Here is a 27,033-nt window from a genome sequence, read left to right on the forward strand (position 1 = left end):
CGTGTTTTTATAAACTTGAGCACAGAGAGAAACCCAAACATCTGGCACCGGGATATTATGTAATGCTGATTTATGCTGCTTTCATTGTCTGAGATCCTTGGTCAGGGCCGCTAGCCCTGGCGTGCTGTCGGATCGCTGTGCTGAGGAGCGGAGGGGCACGGCCTGCCCGAGGCGCTCCCCTGGGCGCTCAGCGGCCACCTCGGCGCCCATCCGAGCTTCAGCATGCAAGAATGGAATGAATTTGGTGATGTCCTGTGGGTCAAACCTCTGCAGGGGTGTGCAGGACGGGGTGGTTTATCTGGCGTGTGGTTTATCTGTGCTGTGTTGAGTGCCTGACGCGACGTTCAGCCTCTCCCCCTGCTCTCGTGTCTCAGCTACCTCGCCTCCCCTCCTGCTGCTGGTGCTGCACGTCCCGGGGGCTGCGCTGCTCCTCTCTCTACCTGGCTCACCCCCGTCACTGTAAAACATCCTCCTCCTGCTGCCATTACCACTTAATGACTTTCCCCCCAACATCAGGCGGGGCATTAACGTCTCCATTATGAGCCACCAGCAGCGGAGGCCCCGTATATCACACGCGCGGCTCCCCAGCCTTCTCCTCACGCACAACTTTCAGAAGCAGTTAAAGGAAACTAATGGCCCGAGACACAAAACCCGTAACCTGCTGGCAGCGAGGAGGAGCTGGAGGTGCTGGATCTCGGTGTCATTAAGTGCCTCTCCCCCATGCTGAGGGGATGTGGGGCTCGTGCTCCACACGCGAGAGATGGTGGGAGCAAATGGTACCTGCGGGCACCTGCAGCCAGCATCGCTGAGGGGCACTGCCCCTGCACAGCCCTGGAAAAACCCCAAACCTCCTTTTTCAGAAGATCTCGGTGCTCTGAGCCCGGCCCCGCAGAGGCAGCGGGGCAGGGAGAGCGGGGACAGCTGTCCCAAGGGATTTAGAAACCCTCTGCCTCTGCGCTGCAGCAGCCGTGAAGTGAGACATGCCGTCGGGGACGTTTCTTGGAAGGAGCAAAGCAAAGTAGCCGAGCATTTTCAATTAGGAACGGGGTTATTTAAAAAGCTGCTGTCAGATGACAAAGCATTAATGAATCCGTCAGCGCTTTAAGCTCTTCTGAACGTCTCCGGTTCTGCCAGCTTTGGGGGAAAAACAAAGGCTTTAAAAATATTTAAAAAAGCAGGAGTTTGACAGAATCTGACGCCGTGTAGCATCCCTGCCATGTGAAAATTCCTGATTTTTCATGTTAAGCAAGAGGGCTGCGATACCTCAGCCCAGAAGAAGAGCAGCGTGGTGCCCTTCCCGACTTCGGAAGGCGGAGGCATTTTCTGGATAGTGAGCTGGCACCTTCCTCACGCGTTTCAACAGATTTTGGGGTGATGCCAGCGCCTGAGGACGGGATTTCTAAGCCAGAGGCTGCTGCTTTGGCCAACTCATTGCAAGAGCTACTGCAGCGGCCTTCCCGAAGCTGCTCAGGAGGGGGCTTTTGGAAATAGTTTGGCTGCAGAGGGGTGAGGGAAGGCACGCTCAGTGTGCCGCATTGCCCAGATGATGGGCTTGCAACTGCTGCTTCTGCACAGACAGCACTGTTCTGGGAACGCAGCATTAGAAATAATAAAAAGGAGTTTTTCTACCCAACAGGTAGAGCTGCACATGGGCAGTGTCCCGCCCAAATTGTTCTCCTGCTCTTGTGGCTGCTCTTCCCTGGGGATGGGTTTTTAGACATGAGCCACCTGAATTTAACAGCCAGCATACAGGAGGGCGTCTCCAGCTGATTTCCACAAACCAAGTGCCAAACCATCACCTCCCAGGCCATTTATTTGCATTCTACATTCACATTTCTCCACTGACGTGGGCGGCTTGTACACTGTCAGCCCATGAGGTTGCACAGTCTGCTCCAGGACGTGCATCGACTTCAGCCATCAAAGCAAACAGCAAAGCTAACAATAAGCGACTTTTCTGTATATAGTCAGGCTGGGACAAATTATGTGATTTCTCCTTCCGCGTGGCGAAAGCCCTTCAGAAACGAAACGACAGAGATAGCGCAGCCGGTCAGCACGTACAAACATTTATTTCGAAATTTCCATTCTAGCCGTTATGAAGAGTTACATCATCAAAGCACTTCATGGCAGTGAAAATAGCTCTTACCCCTCTGACTCATCCGTTACTCCATTAAAGCTGCAAAATGTGCAATCTGCTTGAAAAATAGGTTGCTTTTTATTCAGTTTCCCGTGAAAAGTCAAAATTCAATAACAAAAACAAAAACAAAAAAAAAAAAAGGAAAGAAACCCAGCTTATAGGGACTCTACATCTGCTCCTCTCCCCCTTCCCCCAAAAATAACTTACAAAGATAGTTTAAAGTTTTAAATGAGTTTAAAACCAAGTGCATCTTTTTTATTTTATTTTATTTTTTTTTCCATAATAATCTTAAAATTCTAAAAACCCATAATTTACTTTCTCGGAAAAAAGGCAGCGAGCCGTTGCTTCTTGATTGGAAGAATGTGTATTTCGGGCGAGTTCATTTTCTTTAGCTTTACGCTCCTGTTCTTTACAGGTTTCCTAAGCGCCTCGGCGTTGTCCCGGGGCTCGGGCTGGCTCTTCACGTCGTAGCACTGCAGCACCGAGTCCTGGGGCATGTCCCTTTTGAAGGAAAAGTTTTTGGTGGACACTCCCGACAGGCCCTTGATCTTGCCGCAGAAGATGGTGGGCACGGCGTCCTTGACGGAGACGATGACTTTGGCTGTCTGCGAGGTGCTGACGATCTCAATGTTGTTGCCGCCGGCCTTGGGCTCGCAGCCCGCTCTCGCCGCCGGCTCCACCAGCCACTTCTGGGGTGGCCTCAGGAGCTCACCTGGCCCGGGCCCCGCCGCCCTCGCCTCCGCCTTGCCCGCGGCCTCCGGCGCTTTGGAGGGGGCGAAGGGGGCAGCCGGTGGGGCCGGGGGGCTGCCCTCGGCTGCGGGGCTGGTGCTGGCCGCCTCCCCTTGTGGCCCCCCTGGCTTGCGGCAGGAGGCGAGGGACAGGTCCAGCGCCCCATCCTCGGGGGACGGTGGTGGTGGCGGCGCGGCCTCGCTGGCACGTGGCGCGGGCGGCCCCTTCATGGAGAGGTCCAGCGCCTCGTTGTCACTGCCCATCTTGATGACAGTGTGGCGGCTCAGCTGGGGGAAGTCCCGCTGGGGGACGAGGTCGAAGGGCTTCGTCTCCTCCTTCTCCAGGGGGGTCTGGGTGCCCTTGCAGGGCTGCGGGGTGAAGAGCGGGGGCTTGGGCGGGTCGGGGGCCACCTTGGACTCGGCGCCGTGGGGCACGGGGATGGGGACGGGGATGGGGATGGGCACGGGCACGGGCAGGGGCACGATGACGGGGTAGGGCACCAGCAGCGTGGCGGGGGGCACCAGCGGGGACAGGGGCGAGCTGAAGGCCTGGGGCGGGAGGGCAGCATAGTCAGGGGGTGGCTGGCAGGGGGCTGAGCCCAGGGCGCCCTGCCCCGAGGGGAAGAGGTCCTGCAGGACAGCGGCAAAGCCCGGGGTCTGAAAGACGGGTGGCAGCACGGGCTCCTGGCCTGGGCCCGCGGGCTTGGGGTCCAGGAGCTGGGGCTGGCCCACAGGGGCCGAGGAGCCCGGGAAGAGGCTGCCGTGCAGGGGGCTGGCGGGGCAGGCGGCGCCGGGGGGCAGCACCAGGGGCGAGTTGAGGTGCTGGAAGACGTGCTGCTCCAGGAGGACGGGCAGCGGGACGGGGCCCTGCGTGGTCATGACATAAGGGGTGGCGTTGCCGGCCGGCATCTGCGGGGCAGCGCTGCCGGCCACCTGCAGGTGGATGGGCAGGACGACGGGGCTGTCCCCCAGGCAGATGGGCTGCAGCACGGTGGCCGCCACCTTCAGCGCCACCCCGCTCTGCGACTCGGCCGGCGGAGTCAGGATGGAGGGCGCGGGGACGGTCACCAGCGGGGACAGGGCCTTCTTCATCAGGTCGGCCGAGTTGATGTTCCAGGCCTCGGCCGTGATCAGCTGGGCCACCCCGTTCTCCAGCTTGTTGTTGGCCATGGCCGCTGGCGGGCTGGTGACGTCCATGGGCAGGTTCGGGGTCTCCTTGTACAGCTCCTCCATCTCGCAGGGCTGCGGGGCTCCGTGGGCGCCGCGCTCACATCGCCGTCAGCGGGGCTGCCGGGGGCACCGGCACTGACATGGCTTGGCCTGTGAGGCAGAAACACGGGTTAGGCACTGCATCAATCTCCCCCTTAACATAATATTTGTGACTGCCTTGAAGGACCCCCTCGCTGAAGGAAGGCCACTCAATGTCTCCACGCTTCGGGGTAAGGGCTCCACAGCGCACCACAGTAATATATACACGGGTGCTGTGTATACAGACGTCCCTGAGTGCCGTGCGAAGAGTTTTGAGGAACTTATATTGAGCCGTAAACACAGATAATTTAAAAGGACTCCAGGGCTGGCTGCAGCCAAGACACCACCCCTCCTGCAGGCAGGCTCCCCCAGGGGCTCAGGCACTGCTGCGTTTCACAGATCTAAACAAAGCCTCACGTAATGACAGCACGCGGCTTTAGCTCAGTGAAAGCACAAAACCCAACATTTCTAAACATACACAGCTCGGAAATGTCCTGCCGTGGGCAGAGGGTCCTCGGTTCCCACGCAGGAGCCGCCCCTTGTTGGTCCTGCAGGGATTTACCAGCACAGGTCGGGCCGTCGGTGCGGCAGCTCCGGCGGGTCACGAAGCAGCCCGGCTGCGCTCCCCCCGACGGGAAGAAGCCCAGAGCAAAACCCAGCCAAACCCCGGCACCTGCCCCGCTCAACGTGGGCAGCCCCTCGAACCAGACACCTGGTTCATAAAAGACAGCGGGGATAAAAACCAAAACGACTTCAAATCTACTTTGCCAGCCCATGCCTTCATCTAAACCCAGCAAATGTCAATGGAAATAAAAGGGCAGAGATCATTCCCATTCGTGATGGCAGTGAAATTCGCAGCCTATTTCCTACAAAGATGAACACCCTGCCTCCCCCCCCCCCTCCAAAATAAATAAATAAATAAATTAATGTTGCTGTGCATTCATTTATTTAGAAGGGTAAATAATTTACGCCTGCAGACTTTGCCTGGAGGACTGCCACGCTGCCTGTGCCGCTCCTGAAGTGAGCAGCGCATCCTGCGGTAATAATCACCATGGAAACTTGTCCATTTTTAACTCTGTTACCATGGGGAAGCACCAAAAGCACCCCAAATTTACATTTTTCACCTGCACGCAACTGCATCCTGCTACCCAAGGGCGAACTGCGCGCTGTCACCACCACACTGGCTTGGCCCTGGGTGCTTCCCTGCATCCTTGGGTCATGTTTGCTGCTCGGGCGAGATGAGACAGAGGGCAGCAGGACACTGAAATGGGTGTGAGGAGCCTGGGCCGTGGGATATATCCCTGTCCGAACACACCCGGATAGCTCCACTGGCTCTGCTACTCACATAAATTACTCGCTCGTGTAGCTGGCTGCAGGAACCTGCAAGCAAAACGGGGACAGACAAAAAAACCCAAGCCCACGAACAAAGGCTAAAGCATGGCCAAGGCAGGGGAGCGGGAAATCTCAGTGTCTCTCCCGAGACTTGTAAATCCCCGGGCCTGGCAGCGCGATGCCACGGCGAGCGCGAGGCTCCAGCAACGTTAGGAGTTAATAGCCGGGGCTGGCCAAGCAAAATTCTGATAATTTATCATCAGGCCCATCTGATTTTTTTAAAAAGGATTTTTAAAAGTAAACAGATGAGTCATTCATTTTCCCCTGCTGCTGCTGGCTTAGGGAGAATAATTCATGATTTTTCTCATCTCGTGAAATGTTCTGAAGAAAATATTCACAAGTACAGGGCTGAGGTTTTTTGTTTGTTTCCTTTTTCAGCTTTGGCTGAAACAGACTGCAGGCAGGCAGAGATTCCCAAGCACAGAAAGGCAGGAGAAAAATAAAATCACTTATTCAGAAAGTGACAAGTAGTGGTACCAGAAAAAAAAAATTAAAAAAAAATCAGGCCAGTCTTGTTTGGAAAAATAAAGAGCTAACGTTTCTAAAAATAAAGACAATGAGGAGACTGCTCAGCAGATTCAAGTCGAAGAAATAAACACTGTTGGTTTTGTTAATGAATTAAAAAGCCATTTCATACTTCTGCTACAGCCTCTTTCTTCAAAAGAGCCATTTACAAGCCCTTCAGCCTCTGCAGCTTGCAGCAGCACCTCGGCTCCTCTCGGTTCTGCGGCACGGACGAGTGTTTTGCAAACCAGGCTGGCTATTGCTGATTTCTCTGTGTGTTTGCAAAGCGTGAGATCTCTGTGTTTTCACAGAAAACGAATGATCTGGTGGGGACAGGAAATGACCTTCTATTCCCCTGGCAAAGCCGTTTAACATTGAGAAATAGAAAAATTAAGATGAAAATTATGCTGTGTAAGAGCCTTGAGGGATTAGCATGCCGTACGGACCCACGGCGAGAGAGACAGATAACCGCAGAGGATGAAAGTATAAAACATAATAAAATCCCCCACTGCTGCTTTAAAAAGCGACAGGGCAGAGGAAATATCTAGGCGAGGGAAAGAAGAGCTCATCTATCACCATCAGACACCTTGAAGAGATGCCTGCTTTCCCTTGTTGCCTTTTTTTTTTCTTTTTACTTTAAGGCATGGCCAAATGTGGTTCCCCAACAACACTGGCACTGCCCAGTGAGCTGTCCTGTGGCTCCCGGACTCCCTCTTTACACGATGAGTGTCAAGCACAGGGTACAAAAACACACGGCGGTGTGGAGAGGACTCTGACTGAACGGCGCTTTCCAGCCATGATATTAACAGAGAGAGCTGTGCCACACTTCCCCTTTAATATACACTGACCTGAAGCATGTGCTGCTTTTTTCTTTGGCGACTGCTGCTTCGCCGCGCATGAAACATTAAGAGTTGCCCAGTTTTTAAAACTTAGTTTCATGTACCTAATAAATGCAAAGGGAGGCAATACAACTCAGTGAAATTGCCTTAAGTTTCCTCTGCCTACCTCACCTCAGTGTCGGAAAATCAATTAATTTCACTTTCCCTACTTATCTATTTAATATTTAATTTGCTGTTTGTTTTAATTGAAAATAAGCTCCCAACATTGAAAAGAAAGCTATTGTAAATATCTGGGGTTTTCCCACCGGGGTGCTGATAAGAGTTAAGTTCATGGCAGTAGGCAATGATGTGTGTAACTCTACAGGAAATGATATGTTAGCTGTACAGAAATGCCATTAAAAGGGTGGCGATAACTCTGGCATGTTTTTTTTATCCCCTGCTGATGGCCGTGCCGCAAACTTTTCTCAGGGCTGTTGTGTGGGACCGCAGCTCTCCACACTGTGGGTGCAATGCATGCAGTGGTCCTGGTGCTCCAGCATAGCCCAGTTCGATCTCTTGACCTAAGGGAATGAACTGGGTTGTGTAAGGACCCCGAGCTGGACCCACCTGTCCTCAGCAGCCAAAGCCTATCCCATCCTTACACATCCATCCGCGGTAAATAAGCAAGGGGGCAGCCAGGGCACGTACTGACAGCAAGGCCCTATAAATCATCTTGCATCCCATGACTTTTGTTCTGTGTCGCTGCCGCCCGACAGGAGCAAAGGCTTCGCATCACACCTCCCCACCAACACTGCTGGTGTCGCCATCTTGGCTGGGTGCAGAGGCACCAGGAAGGCTGGTGGTGACCCCCTCGGAGAGGAGGAGACCCCTGCAGGGTGTCTGTTGAGACAACCAGCCCTTCGTCCTCCTGCCAGCTGACAGACACACCCCAAATGTGGCCCTGTCACCCCCAGAAAGGGGCTCGATGTGTGAGACACCCCGAGCGGGCCTGCACGAGCGGGCCGAGGGCAACAGATCCGCCAGCTGCACTGCTGTTGCCAACAGCCCGTAGTCTGCAATCCCTTCTGGGGAGGAGAGGGGTCACTTTCTGCTCATTTTAAAACAAATCAGGCCAATTTAAAAAAAAAATCCTGTCACAGATCTGAAACCGGTGCCTTCCCTCCCAAGGGCGACGTGCAGGGGACAGACAGACAGTGCAGGGGGATGAGCAGAGTGCTGGCCTGACACATTTCAACCTGCAGTGAATTTTTACACCCAACTGAGAGGCCTTGCTAAAAATTCCCAACTGCTCGAGTCTCTCACATCCACCGCATGTCCCAGTCCCTTCTGCCTCCAGACTGTGAGGTGGGAAGGACCTCGCAGCAACTTTCTGAGGAGAAAACCTTTCCAGATGTGGTTTATTTCCCCCCCCCTTGGCGTACTACGAGAGCCTGCAGCAAGCCCAACCCATTCAGACAGCGCACAGCGATCCGATGCATTAAACCTGACACGCGAAGGACAAATATAAATTTGCCAGCTGTAATTACTGCTAGCTCACGTGCCGCCCAGGCCGCTGACACCCCTTCGACCTCGCAGGCCCTTGCGGCTTCCACGCTCCCTGTTTCTGTCCAGAGAAGGGCCGCAGCTCTTCCTCAGAGAAGGGCGAGATGGCAGCAGCCTCAGAAATTGTAAATTAAAGGTGAAAAACTGTGTGGGACAGCGCTGACACCGTAGCTCCTGAGGTGCACCATACCTGGGCCTGCATGGTGCTTACACGCGCTGTGCCCACGTGTTGGCTTTTGGAGCGAGGCTGCAGGGAGAAAGGAGGCTCGTGCTGGCACTAAGAGGCTTGTTAGGCTCGAAAAGCGAACTGCGTGATTTTCCTATGGGAAAAAATATTTTAAACAATTTTTCCTGACATTAAATATCCCATTTAACTGATTATTTGGTATCGCTTTCAATCAAAACATTATATTTGCCAGCGAAGCAAAGAAAAATGAGCTGTTTTGAGAGCACAGAGCTAAACAAAACAAACAAGAGAGCCGTCACTTTACAGTAAATTTTAGAAAACATGCGTTCTGCTTTCCCAGCAATCGATACCCCAATGATAACAGGAGGGGAAGGACACCAATTAAATGTAATTGCCTGTCCCGCTTCCCCCCAAACCCGCAACAAAAAGCACTCAGCCTGATAAAATATTTGCTCCTTTCCCAGTCAAGAGCTTTATTAAGCAGTGCTCCAAGCACTGCAGCTCTTGCAAAGGATTGCAGAGTTTGATGTCAGTTAAACAACTTCAAAGCCTCATTAGCTCCTCGGCAGAGATTTGTTCCCTGCTCAGAAACCCTTGGCTCCCTGTTTTGTCCTGACGCAGTTCCCCAATCCCAGGCTCAGATGTTTTTCTTGCGTTCACTTGATCTTTCCCACTACCCTGACGAGAACTGGTGTGGCGAAGGCTGCCCCCGTTGCCTGTCCCTTCGGGACGAGGTGACTGTGTCACTCCCAGCTACACGTGATGGGGACCTCTATGCACACCAGTCACCCCATTTCACCTGACCAGGTCAAGTCAAAATCCATTTTTAAGCTGCTATGGGTCTTCTGCAGGTGAAACACCTGACCCTGGGCCCATTACGCCACAATGTTTCATCATCTTCAGGTGCCTCCTGACCAGCGATGCCCACCAGAGCAACCCTCCACGGGTCCAGCAGCTCAGAAGCAAGGGAGATGCCACCAGCACCACGGGCACCCCGCCCACCCCAGCACCTCCACGTGCCTGGCCCTCCTCGCTGGACCTTCTCGAGGCCACAGGGATGAATGAGCAGAAGCCAGTTTGTGACTGCAGGGAAGAAATTCCCTGAATCCAGGTCCAAATGAGAAGACCGAGCACAGGGAACCCAACATGGAGCCATCAGCTTCTCTCCTCCTGTGGCAGGGTCTCACCCAGGGGCATGGTCAGCTACCAAGGTGCAGCAGTACGGGGGTGCTGTTTGGGGAGCAAAAGGGTAGACTCTTCCCTTCTGCAGTGCAAAATGTGGTTATTTAATGCTTCATCCTCCCCCACTGACTCGAGTAACCCAAAGCTCGTTCAGTTTGCCAGTCCAAGCTTTGTATTCATAGCTCCAGATTCACTGGATTCTCCCTCTCACTGACCCCTTTACCAACCCCAGCATTTCATCAGCATCATGCTAGCATTGATTTTGAAGCAGAAAGCACAGCCACGTCAGATTTCAAACTCACCCTGTTCCTGCCCCACCCGATCTAAAACTACATGGATGGAAAAACTTTCAAGAGAAAGCAGCCTCTCATTTTCATCCTTGCAAGAATTTGTAAGCAGACGCAGGCATTTTGTTTAAAAGACAGAAAAACACAGGATCCCTGCGATGTGAGGAAAAAGAGCATCATTTTCTCTCACACCCTTTTACACGCTGCCTTTCACCCTGGTGGCTGCACTGAGCCTCTCCTGGTGTGACGGGGAGAGGCAGGGATGACCCGTTCCCTCGGTCCTGCTGTCATGCATGAGGTGCCAGCCCTCTGGATGCCAGACAGCACCAGCGAGAGATGCCACCCTGCACCGTGGATGTGTGCTATGAGAAGCCTTCACCAATTTTCAGCAGGTTTTCACCGGTTGAACTACAGCAGCATGGCTCCAGGGAGGCGCACACCCCGCTTGCTGCTCCTTGCAGCTGTGCTCCCCCAGCTTTCCTCTTCCCCCCTTCCCATCGAGGTCCAAAAGTAAATATTATTTCCCTAACACCAGGAACCAGCCAACGCAAACCTATTTTACAGATGTGCCTTGCGAGAGGAAACCAGATCGGTGCTGCCCATGCTTTTCCATCACACCTTTGGAGAGCGCATCCGTCACTATGACTACGTCACACCAAATTTTGTGATTATTGCGTCCCCACCTCGCTGTCGGCCGGCTGGCAGCAGGATAGAAGGATTCCCCTGATGCCCCTGACATATTTACTGCGGCGCTTGTCACCAGCCCTTCCCATCAGGGCGCGCTATCACATGTGCCAAAAAAACTCAGAGGAACGGTGGGACACGGAGCACAATTACGTCTTTCCCAGATGAGACCGCTGCATTAATGGCTCGGTGCAATCCATCATCATCGACTGAAAGTCCTCGGGGAGCGTCGGCGGGCCACTCCGACAGCCTGGCTGGGAGCTGTGGCGTTCGGGAGGCAGCACAGAAAGACGCCCGGAGGGACACGGATGGCTCGGCACATTGGTGCAGCTCCGGAGCAAATTTTTCTGTCAGTCTTCATCCTGCAGGCCACCTCGGTGCCTGCTGAGGTGATGCTGCGCTGCAGAGGAACACATCCTGATGGGCCTTTCCTCTGGGGATGCCAGGCAAACCACACACCAAACGAGAATCTCCATGGGCAAACCATGCCCTAGCTCATTGTGTCTCCCCACTGAAGCCTGTCTGGGTGGGATGGCTGCCAGGGAGGGGTACCACTGCCACCCCAGGGTCTTCTGTGCTGGGATTAAGCTTGGAAAATCAAAAAAAAAAATAACAAAAAACAAAGAAACTGCTCAAAACACAAGCCATTGAGCACCCACCGAATACAGGGGGCAGCATCCTCATCTGCTGCAAACCATCCCCGGATCATGATGCGGTCCCCGGTCTGGGTTGAGCCCCTCATCACCACCCGGCTATGGGTACTGGGATGGTGGCAGCAGCCTGGGGCTCCCCTGGCCCCCCCAGAGCAGCGTGGTGGGGCGACCGACCCTGCTGTTTAGGTTTGGCTGTCTAAACAGGCACTGAAAGATTAGGTCCCGTTGCATCTTTTGCACTAATTAAAGGTTGTTTATTATCCGATTGTCCCCGATAGCATATATTTCTTCCTTGTGTAAACACAGCTGACTCTGTGGTCTAAAAATTCACCAAAACAAAAAAAAACAAAGTGAACCTCCGCGTTTGGGCAAGTTATAGGGTGCGAGAGACGCCCCCCAGCCCTCCCTGCCAGCACCCGGGGACCAGCTTGCGTGGCCGGCTGGCAGGCTGTGGCATCAGCCTCCATCCCATGATCTGGCAGAAAACACACAAAATGAACATCTGAAACCACTGGTAGCATCCTGTCACTCACTGTTGAGCCACAATTTTGGGGGCTTTGGAAAGGGTTTGCTTAAACCTAGGCAAACAAGGTGCTTTGGCAATGTCCATGTCTTGATCCATTCAGTGAAGTCTTGAGGTCCATGTCTTGACCCATTCACTGGAGGAGTCTTGATGTCCATTGCTCGATACAGTCAATGGAGACGTCTTCATGTCCATGTCTTGATCCACGTCTGTCAACGCAGTCTCCCCCAGGCCATGCCTTTGGGCGCGTGGTGAGCTTGATGGGATTGGATCCCAGCCCTGACACCAAAACACCACCAGCGCTATGAGCTCGGGCACAGAAGAGCAAAGCAATGCAACCTCTTCGTGGTTACCTGTGTTCGTGGCCCTGTGTGGCTGCAGCAGAATGTATTCGTAAATACACAATCAATGAGCCCCTCTTTTCCAAAAGGCCTCTGTTTTTCTGCAAAAGTACAGATGCAGAAGGATAAAGCAATTTTTTCACAGGCCTCTTTGTAACTTTCAAGCATCTGACTCCAAGTATATTTTTTTTTCCTGCAGATTTGTGCATGTAATTTAGAAGAATTAAATTAGTCTATGAATCTACTTTTAATGATTTGAAGCTGCGTGCCACCCTTGTAAATTTATAGAATTATTTTAGATTTCTCTCGCTGCATATTACAAAGGCAACACAGCGTAGTTTCAGTAGTTGAATTTTTAAATGTGTTTATCTGGGTCACTGCTACTTACAGCATAAGAAGATTTAGTGAATCCAGTTTAGCATCAGTCTAGTGCAAAGGAAAAAAAAATCTTTAATTAAAACCAAAAGAATTATGTGTTTGGTGGGTAAAAATCTGAACATTACCAAATAAAAGCCTTTTGACTGAGCCAAGAGGAAAACAGACCCTCTTACAATTTAATTCCAAAGGGGCTAGGTGGTTTTTTTTTTGGCTCACCAGAAATGGTTTTGTTTAATTGGCAATTTCAGGTATAGAGAAAAGAACTGAGATCATTCGGACATCAGGATGGAATTTTCTTCTGTGGCATCACCTAAAATCAAGATCGTGGCTGCTGGTGGTCCGCTTGCCGTTCAGGGAGCAGGGCTGCCCGCGTGACCGACCGCTGGAGAGGCGACACTTCTTGGCCATGCAGGGGTCATGACAGAAGGTGGGGGAGAAGGAAACCTGTTTTGATGTCTACTCTCAAACCCTTCTATCAGGACAGAAATAATCAAGCAGGTAATGTTCAGAAGACGGGAGAGGCACCTAACATAGTTTTTCCAGCAGTCCTAGCTTGCCCTTTCATGTGCATTGCCTTGGAAAACGCCCGAAGAAACCAAGACGTTGTTTGGGAAAGGACAAGCTCCCGTTCTCACAGGAAATGCGGTAGGAGGCTGAAAGGTCACGGTGAGAAGAAAGCCCGAAAATATCCCTGTGACGCGAGAACAACATCCCCCAGCACCATGCTGCCCAGCGGGTGACACGGATGTGACTCAGGAGACGAGCGCACCTCGGAGATTCACAGATGGGGGACAACGGCAAGCCGAAAGCATCCGCCCTGCATCCTCCAGCCTCTGCTGGAGCCCTTCGGTGCCCACCTGGAGGTGGCCCAAAGCTTGTAGGAGAGAAGCTGAGCCGCTGTCCTGCAGGGCATCAGTATCGTGGACACGTGGGGCTGCAGAAGCCGCGCCGCTGGGATCCGCAGCCGGCTGCTCCCCAGCTCCAAGCAGCAGCAGCAGCAGCACGGGGAAGAAAGGAGCGAGCGTGTAGCTGGTAGTTTGACCCTGTTATCGATTTGATGCTAACAGGGAGTGCAGGAAATAACTAACTACAAAGTATTTCCCGTGTCAAAACCAGGGAGGAAGGATGATGGATTTTCTTCAGATTATTAGCGGGAAGAAAAGCCATAAATCCTCAACCCCCCCCAAGAGTTGTTACTTATTTTCTTCCAACCGCGGTGGATTCTCTTCCTCCAGCTCCCCAAATCTATCTGTTGCTGGCAGATGGCACCCCAGACGTGCAGCTTCACCCCCGGCATCCCTGCCCGATGACAAGAGCCACCTTCTGGCAGTCCTGTCCCACCGAGGCAGCGCTCACCTTACTGTCCGTGGGGCAGCCACGCCACGGCACTGCGTGAGGGAAAGGCTCAGTGCCTGGCCCTCGGAGCTGGTTTGTTTTATCACACTGGTTCTAGAGATTTATCACTTCCTCTACCTTCCTCCATACGCCCAGTGAAGAAAAATCTGTTTTAAACATGCGACAGGCACAGCTGCCTTCGGAGAGTAAGTTTGGGGGGTAAAACAAAGGAAAAACAAGAGCTATTTTTAAGCCGGGGATGACAACCGTGCTGACCAGCGAGCACAAGTGTCTGCACACAGCCGTTGTTCAGCACATTCACGAGGTCAGGCTGCCACATCATCCCTCAGGTGCTTCACTTGCAGCCCTTTCCTTGCAAATATGGCTGGAAAAAAGGATGGCGTACAGGCTCGGGATTCTTGCAGGTCAGTATGACCAGTTTCTTCTCCTCACCCACCTCAGAAGTCTGATCCTGAGGGAAAAATGCATTTAGCCCTAATATTGGGTCCCACGGGCTGTGAAGCTCTACCTTCAGTTTGGTGGGACTTCTGTGCGACAGCTTCGGCGAGGCATAGGGGAAGGACTCCAGGAGCGCAGCTACCTCAGCGAGCAGCCAGGACAGCCGGCCCACGGGGTCAGGAGCACGTCCCAAAAAGCTGAAGCAAGGGGCAGAGAGAGAGGGAAGGGGGATAAGATGAAGAGCTCCTGACATCTGCACCGCAGAGCTGCAAGGACCTCTGGGTTGTCTCCAGATCAAAGGACCACTTGATAGCAGGCACCAAACACCACCACTCATCTCATCCTTTGCACATCCTCCCAGGAGAGCCCACTCCGCTGATGCTCCTCGTGATTTATCCCCAGGAGCGGCTGCTGTGGAAGGAAGTGGGAGCACATGGAGACCTGCCACGGGCAGCGAGACCAGCAGGACCCAGCTCTGGGGACACCTGGTGCCTGCTGCAGAGAGTGAGATGGTGCAGGGCCCAATTCAGGGACCTCTGGGCAGGAAAATGTCCAAAAAAAAAAAAATCACTGTGTGACTGCTGTAGGGAAGATGATGATGAGGAAAAAAAAAAAAACTAGAGCTGCTGACACAAGGGATAAGATGCACGAAGCTGTAAAGAACACCTGAAACCGAGGGGATGGAAATTTGAGTTTATTGGGGAAGAGTCAGAGGGAGTGAAAATGAAGGGCCGCTGATTGATGCAGTGCCCTTAGCTTGCAGAACCGAGCCTCACCGTGAGATGTCCGCTGTCCTTCTGCAACAGCTGCTGAAGAAATGAAAAACACCCCTGGCCACAAGCGAGGCAGTGATGCATTCCCGTAACTTTGAAAGCTGGAGAAGAATTGCAGTGTTTTGGCCGCCCTGCAAAAAGGCAGGTGAGGCAAACTGGCATCCTCGGGCAGACCCACGCGCTCTTCCACAGCCCTCCTTGGGCTCCCCGAGGTCTCAAATCAGCAAAACAGCAAAAATGGCTAGAAAAGGTGTGTCACGCCCAACCTGCAAACACCACGGAGAATGTCCCAAGCTTTACAGCAAAGGGTTACCATGACTTAGCAAAAAGCCTCCGATCTTAGCAATAAAGTAACTAAATAAAATGGCAGCTGAAACACATCAACATATCTTCGAAGGCCAAAATGAACAAGAACCTGAAAAGGAGAATCAATACAGTTTTTTGGTTTTATTGCTTTGATTAAATAATGTTCTTTGGATAGCGTTGCTTGCTCAGTGCAACCGTGGAAATTGGATCGGCAAATACTGTGCTGTGATTTATGGATTGAAAGGTTGTCTGATTTCACGGGGCTGGCAAATACAACAGTGCAAACACCTTCCCTGGACAAACTATTCCTAAACTGCTCTATCAATATTCAGATCATCAGAATTGATGTTTGCCTTCAACAGGAACAGTATGTATGTGCACGTGCACATGCACACACACAGACACTCATATTCTCTTTCTCCATCTTTTGGACTGCAGGAATGCACACTGCAGGAAATGCTGCTTTATCCCAAATTGAGACCTCTCCACCTGCAAGGTGTTTAGCCCTTCATGTAGGATGCGTTTCTGCTGACTGAACGTGCCCCTCTCCCTAAAATAAATTCTCAGAGAAACACTCCGCAGCAGTTCAGTTCAACTCCTTGTTATTCCAGATCTACAAAGGTCTCTTCACACCCAGTTTACTGTGACATGAATGATGGATAATTGCTGAAGCCCCAAAAAAATCTGTCCAACACTTATGTAAACTCTGTATTTTTTTTTAGTAGAGCAAGGTAAATACCCAAAGGTATCACTGGTCCCTGTGGGTGCATTTGTGGAGAAAATTTGGGAAGGCATTAGGGAGATTGCAAAGGAAGCTCCAAGGACAAGCACCCATGCTCTCCAGCAGGCAGGAAACCTTGGCACGCTTCTAGCTATGATAAATAAAGCAGGCCACATCCCGCTTTCTGAAAAACGCTGCAGGAGCTCACGGGGTGAGCCTTTACCTTGTCCTCCTCGATCACTGTCACCGCAAACAACAACCGGCTCTTATCAGCGGAGACGTCTCTGCTGGGAACAAGTGACTTCAGGACACGGCGTCCTTCCCCGCTCCCTTGAACCCTGCAGACAATTTACGGCGCTGTCACTGCTACACGCGGCCTCCTCACACGCACGGTTCTTTCCCCTACATTTAGCATTTTGATTTTTAAATAAATGTCCTCTAAGGCTCTTGCGAGACCTTGATGAGTGGCCATCTTACGGATGCTCTGGGTCACTTTTCTAAATATTTGCAGGCTATAGGATGAGCAGCGTTTGCTTTTATCCCTTCTTTGGGAGGTAACATTTCGGTAACTTACATTACCCAGATGAAAATTTATTGGTTAGCACTGGGGAGAGCAGATCCTTTACAAAATTAGCCTTTGACCCAGTGAGTCTTTCCTAAACAGGCAATGATTTAAAAAATCCTCAGTGGCTCAGAGATGTTTGCAGTGCCGGTATCGACTTGCACAAATGTTAAAAGGTGCAAGGATAACACAACTACCTCATCTATATTTCACAGCAGAAAGAGCGGGGATGAAAAACTCCCGAAAACTTCCCTAATGAAACGTCAAAGCCAACTAGCTTCACTGGAGCTAATCCGCAAATCTTGATGACAGTGCAGATTACCCAGCCTGCTACACTGGCAAGCGTCCAAGGCGGCTCATCTCCCGGGGATTACACCTCCATTTAGGGCTGCCGTAGTCTGAATTATTTGGAAGAACCCTGGAGGAAACAAGTTGCAGCTCACGTTATTCACCTGGGGGGCTTGCAGTGCGCTACCGGCTCCTAAAACATCACGCAACGGCAGCACGTATGGGCACACGAGGGCAGAGCCCCAAATATTGGCAGCGTTGTGCCACGGCCAACCACCGACGTGCCAGCGAGCTGCTGACAGATGCTGTGAGATAAACCTCCTAAGGGCCTTAGGGTCTGGGGAAGAAATCCCTTCTGCATCCACCCCGTCCTTGTGCTCGGTTCTGAGACCCGCCCGAGACGAGGGATATTTTCTCTCTCATGAAGGCTATCTATAGACGATCCTTTTTAAAATTCTCCGCCGTGCGGCTCCCGAGTGTCAGGCCCAGCACATCTCAGCATTTTATTGTAATTTCGGGTTGTTTACTTTCGCGAGGCAGGATCTTGGCAGAGGCGCGCGTTTCCTCCAGGGACGGACGAAGAAGACGGGGGCGGGCGGGGGGAGAAGGACGGAGGGATGGAAGGAAGCACTTTAACATCGACTTCCCCATTGTCTGTGTTAACAGGGACACGGGCCGAAACACAAAGGAGAAGGTAGCCAAACAGACCTTTGATCCTGGCTGAGTCCTCAGGCGAGCATCCTGCACCCGCCTCGCTCCCAGCCCGGCCTTTCCTCCTCCTTCCAGCTCTCCCTGCGCAGCGCGGCCATCGCAGCTCCCCGGGGAGGAGGAGGAGGAGGAGAAGAAAAAGGAGGAAGAGGAGGAGGTGGAGGAGGAGGAGAGCTTCTCGTGCCTGTCTGCCGGAGACACAGAGCAGCACCAGTGACTCCAGACGCACGGGTTTCTGCACTGCATGGTTTCCAGGGAGATTTGACTCATCAGTGTTTGGGTTGGCAGCGCTGAAGCTAATGGGAGTACCTGCAAGCTCTAGGTGGGGGGAACAGGGCGTCTGCGTTTCGAGGTGCTACGCTGGCGTCTCGCACATCTCTGTGCTTTCAGGCGCTCCCCGGGGGCTGCTGAAGCTGTGGTCCTCCGAGGAGAAGGCGGCTGCAGCCGCCCGCCGGGCACAGCTCACCTCCCCTCCTTCGGCAGCAGCTTTCTTGCTCCCTCTCCAGCTTTGTTTAGGTAGAGAAAGTGGCTCGCAGAGACCCTTGCACAAGCTCACCCCAGCAGCAATTGACTTTGCCGCGTAAAATGATTCACCGATGTTTGAAAATCACGCAAACAGGAGCCCTCTCTGATTTTATTACCGACTTTCCACAAAGGCACTGACGCTGACTACCGCTAATGCTATGTCTGGCATCAGCTGCCTGTGAATATCTCTCAGCAATAACAACTGATAGCAAAGCCCGGAGCCTACACATCACCCTCCTATTTGTACATAAATTCCCTCTAAAAGGATTTCAGCATCCTCACACTGACTCTACCCGAGCATTTGGGCTCTTAAAGTCAACTCGGCCAGACAGCACGGTGCCACGCAGCTACAAACAGCACAGGACGATTTTTTTATTACAATACGCTGCACTATTATTTCTAAAAGCACAGACAGTAATATGCGGCGTGTAAAAATATACATTCATCAGAAAGAGGCTAGATACTAATTCCTGCAGCTTAGTTTTTTTTCTTAAGGGCCCCAGCCCATTTTTCAATTAAGGCAGGATAATATTATTAATCATAAGAAACTGCTGATGTGTAAAATTGTTTCCTTTCTAGCTAGCATTGCCTGAGAAACGTCAGACGCGACGTCTCCAAATTATCCCAAGGTGGTGGCAGTGCGGGAGCTGTCGCACCTTTTGCATCAAGGACCAACCTTTGGCAGCTCCCCGGGCGATGAGCAGCTCGTGGCAGTTGTCTCCTCTGCGGCTCAGCCTTTGGCCATCGCCTGGAAAACTTTCGGCATCGCTCCCAACTTGCGTGGCCCCGCGGCTCGCCTCCTCCCTCCCCGGTTCCTCTTAATCCCCCGTCCTGTAAACAGCATCCTCCTTAATTTTTCCCACAGTGACCAATCTCCCCCAGCTGCAGATCCCTCCTTCTGTATCCCCCCGACACGATCAATCCTTCAGTGCTATTCCTGGTTATCTGTAGCCTTGTGCCATTAGTTTTCTGACATCACCAAATGCTTCCTTATCTGGAGTTGCTTATATATTACATATATACATATAAAAGGCTATCTTCCACCACCTTATTAACTGCTGAACAAGAGTAAACAGTGTAAAGAGAACAGGCAAGACACTGGGGCCGTCCTGTGGGATGCCCCACCCCAATATCATTCCCTCTTGGCAGACACTGACAACCGGAGCACTTCACTCCGCAGCCTGCGGAGGCACATCAAATAAATAGAAATTGTGAATTTCAGCCAAAAAAATCCTTTCTGACACGAGTCGCTCCTATTCAAATGACCGGTCTCATGAAGATCTGAACTGGAAAAAGCTGCAGGACGGAGCTTGTGTAGGTCTCTTTGCCGAAAGGCTCAGCAGTGTTTCTCCTTGTGAAAAGACAAACCAACCCTGTGCCACCACAGCGATAAACACAGCACGATTAATGGCCAGCAACGCACCGGATACTGCGTGCAGCAGGGCTATAGTTAGTAACTACTTACAGACACTAATTGTTACAAACAACTGAGTTACCAGAGAGATTTTCATCTTATATATACACACATATATATATAAATACCGCTTCGTACAAATCCAAAGTATGTGAGGCTAAAGCTAATGGGCTAGCTTTGTCGAGCATCTCAAAAATCAAATTAGCTGCAATCAAATTCATGGCACAACTCAGGGTTCATTTCATTACTATCAGAAAATTCAATCTCTGAAATCTTACAGTATTAAGCTAAAGCAATGATCTTTCTGTTAAAGTTCTTTCTTTTTTTTCATTTTAAGGTGAGAAAAAGCTAGCAGGCCCTGAGAAGGTGGGGGTGGGGACTCCTGATGGATCCTACTGAAAGCTTGGCAAACATTCAATCGATTACTCTTATATAAGGAATAAAAAAACCAAGCAGCCTTCCAAGCACATACTGAAATACGTTTTGCAGCATAAATCCTACCTCTCACATCTATTTCTACAACATGCCCTTCTTTACAAACAATAACTACACACACACGTGCACATATATATGCATATACATCCTTAAATTGAAAATGCAAATCCATTAGGGAGCTATTTAAATCTACTCATTGCTGCAATAACGAATCATCTTATCTCTGTGTCATCCTGTATGCGGGAGAGTCAGAAGTTCAAGCAAAATGCGCACACTTATGCAACATTTTAATGAATCTGCCTTTTTGGTTCATTTTACAATAAACACTCTTTAACCTTACTGTAAGAGCTAGAAGGAGAATACTCACTGCAAGCTCAGCCTCCTTTTTATTCCTTCTCTTCAAGGTTTCCAGCTATGTCTCTCTGCAGGAGTCAAGTGTGGTTTTAATAAGGCAGATGAGGCAGGGTTTCTCAACTGCTTTTGATAGAGGTGAGGTGGTCAGCTCTTTATTGACTTTCTGCAGTACTGCAGCTACGTACTGTACAGACAATCCTGCTTTATGAGCATGCACCAGACAGGAAATGGGCCTGGAAATTTCCAGTCGGTGTTGTTTGATGCACTGTTTGAAAAGCTGCACGATGTGCATATAAAGGAAATGAAGGAGAGCCTTTGCTGTTGTTGTTGCTAACCCATCGCACTGCAGGCACTAAGTGTAGCCAGCAATGCCTGGGCAGGAGCCATTTTAAGAATTAGCATGTTTCACCGAAAGAAAGAACAATGTTGATTATTTTGTGTATGCAAGTACTGCATATCTAAGACCTTTCCATAAGGGAAAAAACAACATGGGAGGTAACTAGCTGCTGAACAATTTTACAGCCCCTTTCCTACATCATCAGCCACAGTGATATACACTGTACACAGGGCACAACTGCACTCACTGACAGCCACGCATCTTCACGAGGGGATGTGAAAAAAAGGAAGCAATCACAGGCCTGTACCATGTACTATTAAGGTTTTATTGACACCAGCATGGAGCAAACACATCACTAATTAATGGATACTCACAAGCTGCACACATTCTTCCAACGGAGTGGCGACAGAAGCACGCAGCGCTCCTTGCCCTCGTACATACATTACTTTGGCTGTTTACCCTCTTGCCTTTTCTTCTGGTCTTCTGCACATCCCTGGTCCCTCACCTCCTCCCACACAGTTGCCAGGTAGGTTTCTCGAGCAGGGAGATGCACCTTCACGTCCCCTGCCACGAACCCCCCACGTAAGGTCGAGCAAGCTGGGTTTGTAGGCAGACATGGCCTGGAGTACACAGACACAAGGTCTGGAAAAATCCCCCTCGAGGTGTCTCTACATATCTGGATGTGAAAATAACTTTTAAAATCTGACCTGACATCTCTCTGTGCCTCTTCTTGCTCTCTGCCAAGGGTGGGTAATATTCCTCTGCCTCCGGGGAGCGCAGTGACGGTGAGTAGATCAAAGCTGGCAAGAAGGTGCAGGCATTTCAGTGGTGGCAGATGCACAAAAAGCTAGCACAGACTACAGAAATACGGCACACACGTACCCAAGTGCTGGCTGCATGACCAAGCACCAGCTCGCACCTCTGGAAACACTGGCTGCAGGATTGCTAGGGCCAAACAGTAGATGGGCATACATCACCCCACCTCCAGCCGAAGACCTGCACCAGGGTATCAAGAGCTGCAAGGTTTTTTATCATGATTTCATTTCTTTCAGTTAACTGCAGAGCCCTCGGGGATGCTGAGAGTAAAGCTACACACGCACGCAGGGATTCAAAAACCTTCGGCTCCAGCCTTACAGCTGCTATCAGTGCGTATGTCCCTATTTCGTGAAAGATACAGTAATGCTTAAATGCTACTGACTTCAGTAGACATAAGGATCTGCTTAACTTTCATTAGGTGCTTAAGTGTCTTTTCTCAATTGATACGCCTTCCTCCCCAAGCACTTCAATGCATGTTAGCCATTTGTTTTATAGTCACCTGGGTAGTATGTCTTTCCTTTCCAAGTACAGCTACTTACACGGGAGGGTATTATTTGTTACATATGTACAGAAGATACAGTGGAAACTGTGGAAAGCTGTTTTTTTTTCAGTCAGCTTGTTGAAGAATTACAGGACCACAGCGTGGCTGAGGCTGGCAGGGCCCTCTGGGCTCACCTGCTCCAAGCCCTGCCCAAGCAGGGCCACCCAGAGCAGGCTGCCCAGGGCCATGCCCAGGTGGGTTTTGGAGCCCTCCAAGGAGGAGACCCCACAGCCTCTCTGGGCAGCCTGTGCCAGGGCTCCTCACCCGCACACGGGCAACAGACAAGGACAAGAACATGGACAATGACAGGCAGATGATTTTGCTGCACGCTGCTCCCAAATTTTTGCCTACTGAATAAATTATCAGTGGGGAGCTACAGCATAGTCCTTAAGGGAAGGCGATGAAATGCCAATAACCCACAGCAATGAACGCTTTCATCCTGCGTTCTGCATTTATATTTAAAATGCAGCTACAGGGAACAGGCATCGTGTGAAATAACAGATGACAGGCTCTCACAACACACACACACTGCTTTAATTCAGAGGACTGTGCTGAATTAGCAAGCTAGGTCCAAGCTAAATGCCCATCTCCTCTCCTGAACGCCCGCCTTGAGCAGACCTGCTCTGGGCTGCTGCTCAGCTGACCTGTGCTTGCTCACAGCCCCCCACCTGCAGGTCCCCAAAGCGTGTTCTCATAGCAGTTTGGCTCGTTTTTCCAAATGAGACGCTGTTATGCTGTGAATCTCATGAATTTTCCTTGCTGAGAGGAATTAGCACTTCATTTCTGACTGGGGAGAAGTGGGGGGCCAGCCCAGGCCTGCTGCTGGGCCATGCTCGGGGCCTGCTCCCCGTGGGCACAAGATGCTCGGCATCTCTGGGGAGACACACCAAAGTCACTTTTTGTGGTGAAATGCAACATTTCACCACATTGACATGCAGGTTTCACTCTCTAAAGCTTAACTTGAGCAGCCCAAACTACCAATGATTTAATTTTTAAGGCCTTTTTTCCATCACTTTTTTAAATTACTCCACGAGAAGCAGCAGACCGGCACTGTCTCCAGGTCTTTGCTGGTGGTGAAGGAGATTATCCCTATCATATTCTGCAGGGGTGCTGTCAAATGCTGTTCCAGGCTACGGGCCAAAATCTACCCCCAGCCCATGTGCTCCCTTCCCACTGGCACCAGTGATATCTCCACCAAGGACTGACAGTAGTAAATGGACAGAGATGTGCTGGCTGCTCCACCAGCACGATCTATGTGCTGAATAATTCATTTTAAACTGTTGCGCAGATGTCAAAATGTTATTGCTGATTTCTAGCCAGCAGGATGGGTGCTGCTTCTCCCGATGTGAGCGTGTCACTCCCAGTAACACTAGAGACAAGCTGGGGGGTGTCTCGGCAAGACAGCAAATCCTGGGGTGCAAACTCCATATGCCCATGAATGTAAAATTAAATTCCCAAATGCTCATCACAGGCCACCTCTTGCTCTCCTTATTAGAATTTTCCTGTGGACACACTCACCCATTCCCTTTAAAAATTTCAGAAAATTAAGTTAAAACATTCTGTAGTTATACATGTACATGGTGTCCCACAACCACCTCAACCCATGGGATTTTCTATAGGGTCTCACAGAAAGCCTCTAAGAACAAACAACTTAAGGGTCACAGCCAAATTTGGATAGCAAACAAAAAAACAGAACAGAAGAATCTGACCCAATCCAACCCACCCCACCCCATCTAAACATGAGTAAGTAGATCTAGCCTACAAAGGCTGTTGGCATGGTCATGGCAAGAGTGCCTCATGGCAGAAGTCAAACATCTCCCTCCTCTCAAAAAGAAAGAAATAAAGAAAAAGGAGCTTTCCTGTGCTTCCTCTTTTGCTAAACCCAGAGCAGCCAGTCCAGCCTGGACAGCTCAGGGCCCAGGTCACCCACCCACCCAGCCCAAGCGGCTGCAGATGCTGGTGGCCAGTAGCACCTCCAGGAGCGAGACGGGGCTGCTCCGTGCATGGCCTTGGGTGGCCCTGAGCCTAACAGGAGGGCTGGAAGGAAAACGGGAACGATGCTGGAGAGCCATAGGTTGTGAACTGAGGTCAGAGATCGGGATCTCTGACATGAGCCAAAATAGCAAACAGACCCCCTGCCAGCACAGGCACACCTCCACGAGGGAGGCGTCAGTTCAAAAGTGAGATTTTCCGTGCCTGTGGATGTGCTTTTTCATGTCAGCTGGTCTCTGTGGAAGCAGACCTAGGTTTAATGAGTTCTAATTTGTTTTAAATCCATAGGTTTCTTTTTAATAATTAACAGTCCCCATCGTTCAGCAAAGCCATTCCTTACCCCTGACTACTTGCTATTAGGAATGAATTTACAGTGAAATATTGTTAAAAGGTGGAAAGCAAGTGACATAATTCAAGTTTTAATTAAAAAAAATATATATCACACAAAGCAAGAGCACTAGGAGGAATCATAATTGAATAAGCAACAAAAAAAAAGAAAGACCCAACGCGTACTCCTCCCAATTACCCATTTTATTCTTTTTATGCTATTTGAATTCTTGTAATTGGTTTCCCTTACTGGATGCCCTGTGCCCAGGACGTATATAACATTTTCTCTCTGCAATTCCAGGAACTAGAGGACGCGTCCACATCATTACAGCGAGCATTACACATGCTCACACACTGGGGTCCAGGAACTACAATTAACACATTAAGAAATAATAACTGCCAAGGGAGCAAGGGAAGATAAACAGCATGTAGCTGATGTAGCAAGAATTCAGGTTGGAAAAGGGCTGTCTCTTGGGTAACAGGCAAGAGAGAAATCGAAGTATGGTGCAGCACTGCCCCACCATTAAGCTAAGAAATCCCGAAAACCGGTTGAACAACAGCTTACACATTCATTTCTCGAAGTCCAATTTCACTAAAAGTATTGCTGGCTTCAGACTGTATTTTGAGGGAACCTGAAGGCTTGTATTTACAAAGAAATAATAATTGTGTCCAAATCGAAAGTTTAAACGGGATAGGGTTGAAACCGAAAACCATTCCAAGTATTATTAAGGAAAAAAACAAAACAAAACAAAAAGATTCCAGGTTCTTTCCAGGTTCTTTTATTTCCAGCTTCCAGTCTAAAAATGTTGTGGGAGCAACCCTGTAGGAGCCATGTAACAAAGACCACGAGAGCATGCCCCCCACGGGATGGTACGTGGATATACGCTTTCACCACGCTAACAAGCAGAAGCCATGGACCACGCTGGTCCTTTTGGATATCAGTCTTGAGTTTTGCTATTGCTTTCATCTGAACCAACAAAGGCCTTGGTACTTTATTTTTTGCAGAGATTGGAAGCCAATGGAATGGTGGCACAACCAGGGCTCAGAGATGGCTTTGTCTCACCTCTCTCCACCCAAACACAACTGAAACAGTGCCGCGACAACCCCTTTCCTAAATTCACTCACCTCCCCGCGGGAAGGGGAGGCAGGACAGGCACAAATACAGGGCCATGCCAAACCCCACCTTTTGGGGGGAGAACGGTGGCTCCCCCTCAAGCCTGTTACCCACGTGGCGATGTGGGGGAGTGTTTGTGTGAAAGGCGTGATCCCCCGTGCTGCCCTGAAGCATCTCTCATCAGTCAAATAAGACATTTCAGCAAATAACATGGCACTTTGTAAAAACATAATTGTTTTTATTTTCCAATTTTCCATGTTTTGTGTAGACTGCTGCTGTGTTCAAGTGAACTGAATAAAAGCATAAACAGTAAGCACCATCTGGAGAACATTCTTCCAGCATGCTGAGAAATAGCAGCCGCCTGTGCTCTACCTGCTATAAATAAATGTCATTAAAAAATGTCCAAAAATTTGTTTGCTCCTGTTTGATGGAACTGCAGCCAGATAAGATTTTACTTAACCCCGTATTAGGGTACCTGACATCTTCACAATGAAAAATAAAAGTGGGTATGTCTGTTTCTGAGCACTTCGTGTTAACATCAGTATTGCCAGCAGAATATCAATCCTACGCATTATTCTAATAGCAGCATCAAAGGCTGCAGCTTGGGAGTAACACATGAACAAGATATTTGAAACCTGATTTCTTTTAAACTGTATCAGGTTCACGCTGTGGTGATATCCCTGAATCTGCTAGCAAGAGATTGGGTGAAATTATTCTTGCTGTAAAACGACAGTGTAACAGTTTGGATTAAAAAAAAAAAAATAAAATAACGTTGGCAATTTCAGTCTAACACAAAACCATTCCAATCTCTCTCTCTGATAAAAAAAAAATACAGGCTAAGTCGGCCGTGGGGTTGTGATGAGGCTTTGTGAAGGGTCAGCATTTGCTGTGTTTGTTTAATCACTGCAATTAGAGCTATGCAAATAATGAAATTGTTTGCTACGGTGGCCAGGCTGGCTGAGAAAAAAAAAAATAAAAAGAAATGCTTGAGTTGAGCAATCGAAGAACTATTTTTTTTTTCTTGGTAAAATGACAAAATAAAAGTGTTTTGTTTGCTCCACTCAGAGGGTAGCAAGGCCTTGAAGGAATCAATTCAGCTTGAAATGAAAATACATTTTCACACTGGAACAAAGCACTTGAACATTTTACATTTTTTCCCCTTTTTATTTACTTTCTTTGGGCCAGAATCTTGGACAAACATTTTCAGCACCCTGACACAGATGCTTAGGAATACTTACAATTTGGGAGGGTAAAAAAAAAAAAAAAAGGTGAGGGGGAAGGGAGGAGAAGGGGATTTGACTGTTCCTTCACCTAACCTCTGCCACATCTCTCCAGGACAGCATGCAGGGCTGAGGCAGCACCCGCCGGGGCTGCTGCCTGGCTGACAAACTACCAGCACCAGTG

The 27,033-nt window shown here is 50.2% G+C and overlaps 1 protein-coding gene across 5 annotated transcripts in view; it reads right to left on the reverse strand.

The window, feature by feature from the left end:
- Positions 1–2,042: 2,042 nt before the first annotated feature.
- The window catches only part of RAI2 (retinoic acid induced 2), a 32,625-nt gene continuing 7,634 nt past the window's right edge, over positions 2,043–27,033 (reverse strand). For 3 of the 5 annotated variants that reach the window (XM_072029011.1, XM_072029032.1, XM_072029026.1), the window contains exon 2: positions 2,043–4,182. In XM_072029011.1, the coding sequence (XP_071885112.1) occupies positions 2,446–4,095 (1,650 nt within the window). In that variant the 5' untranslated portion in view covers positions 4,096–4,182 and the 3' untranslated portion in view covers positions 2,043–2,445. Of the gene's footprint in view, positions 4,183–17,774; positions 17,891–21,546; positions 21,640–27,033 lie in introns of those variants that run through there. The other 2 variants (XM_027448105.3, XM_072029021.1) reach the window with 2 other exon arrangements.

The sequence above is a fragment of the Anas platyrhynchos genome, chromosome 1, assembly GCF_047663525.1.
Source record: "Anas platyrhynchos isolate ZD024472 breed Pekin duck chromosome 1, IASCAAS_PekinDuck_T2T, whole genome shotgun sequence".
Classification (NCBI taxonomy): Eukaryota; Metazoa; Chordata; class Aves; order Anseriformes; family Anatidae; genus Anas; species Anas platyrhynchos.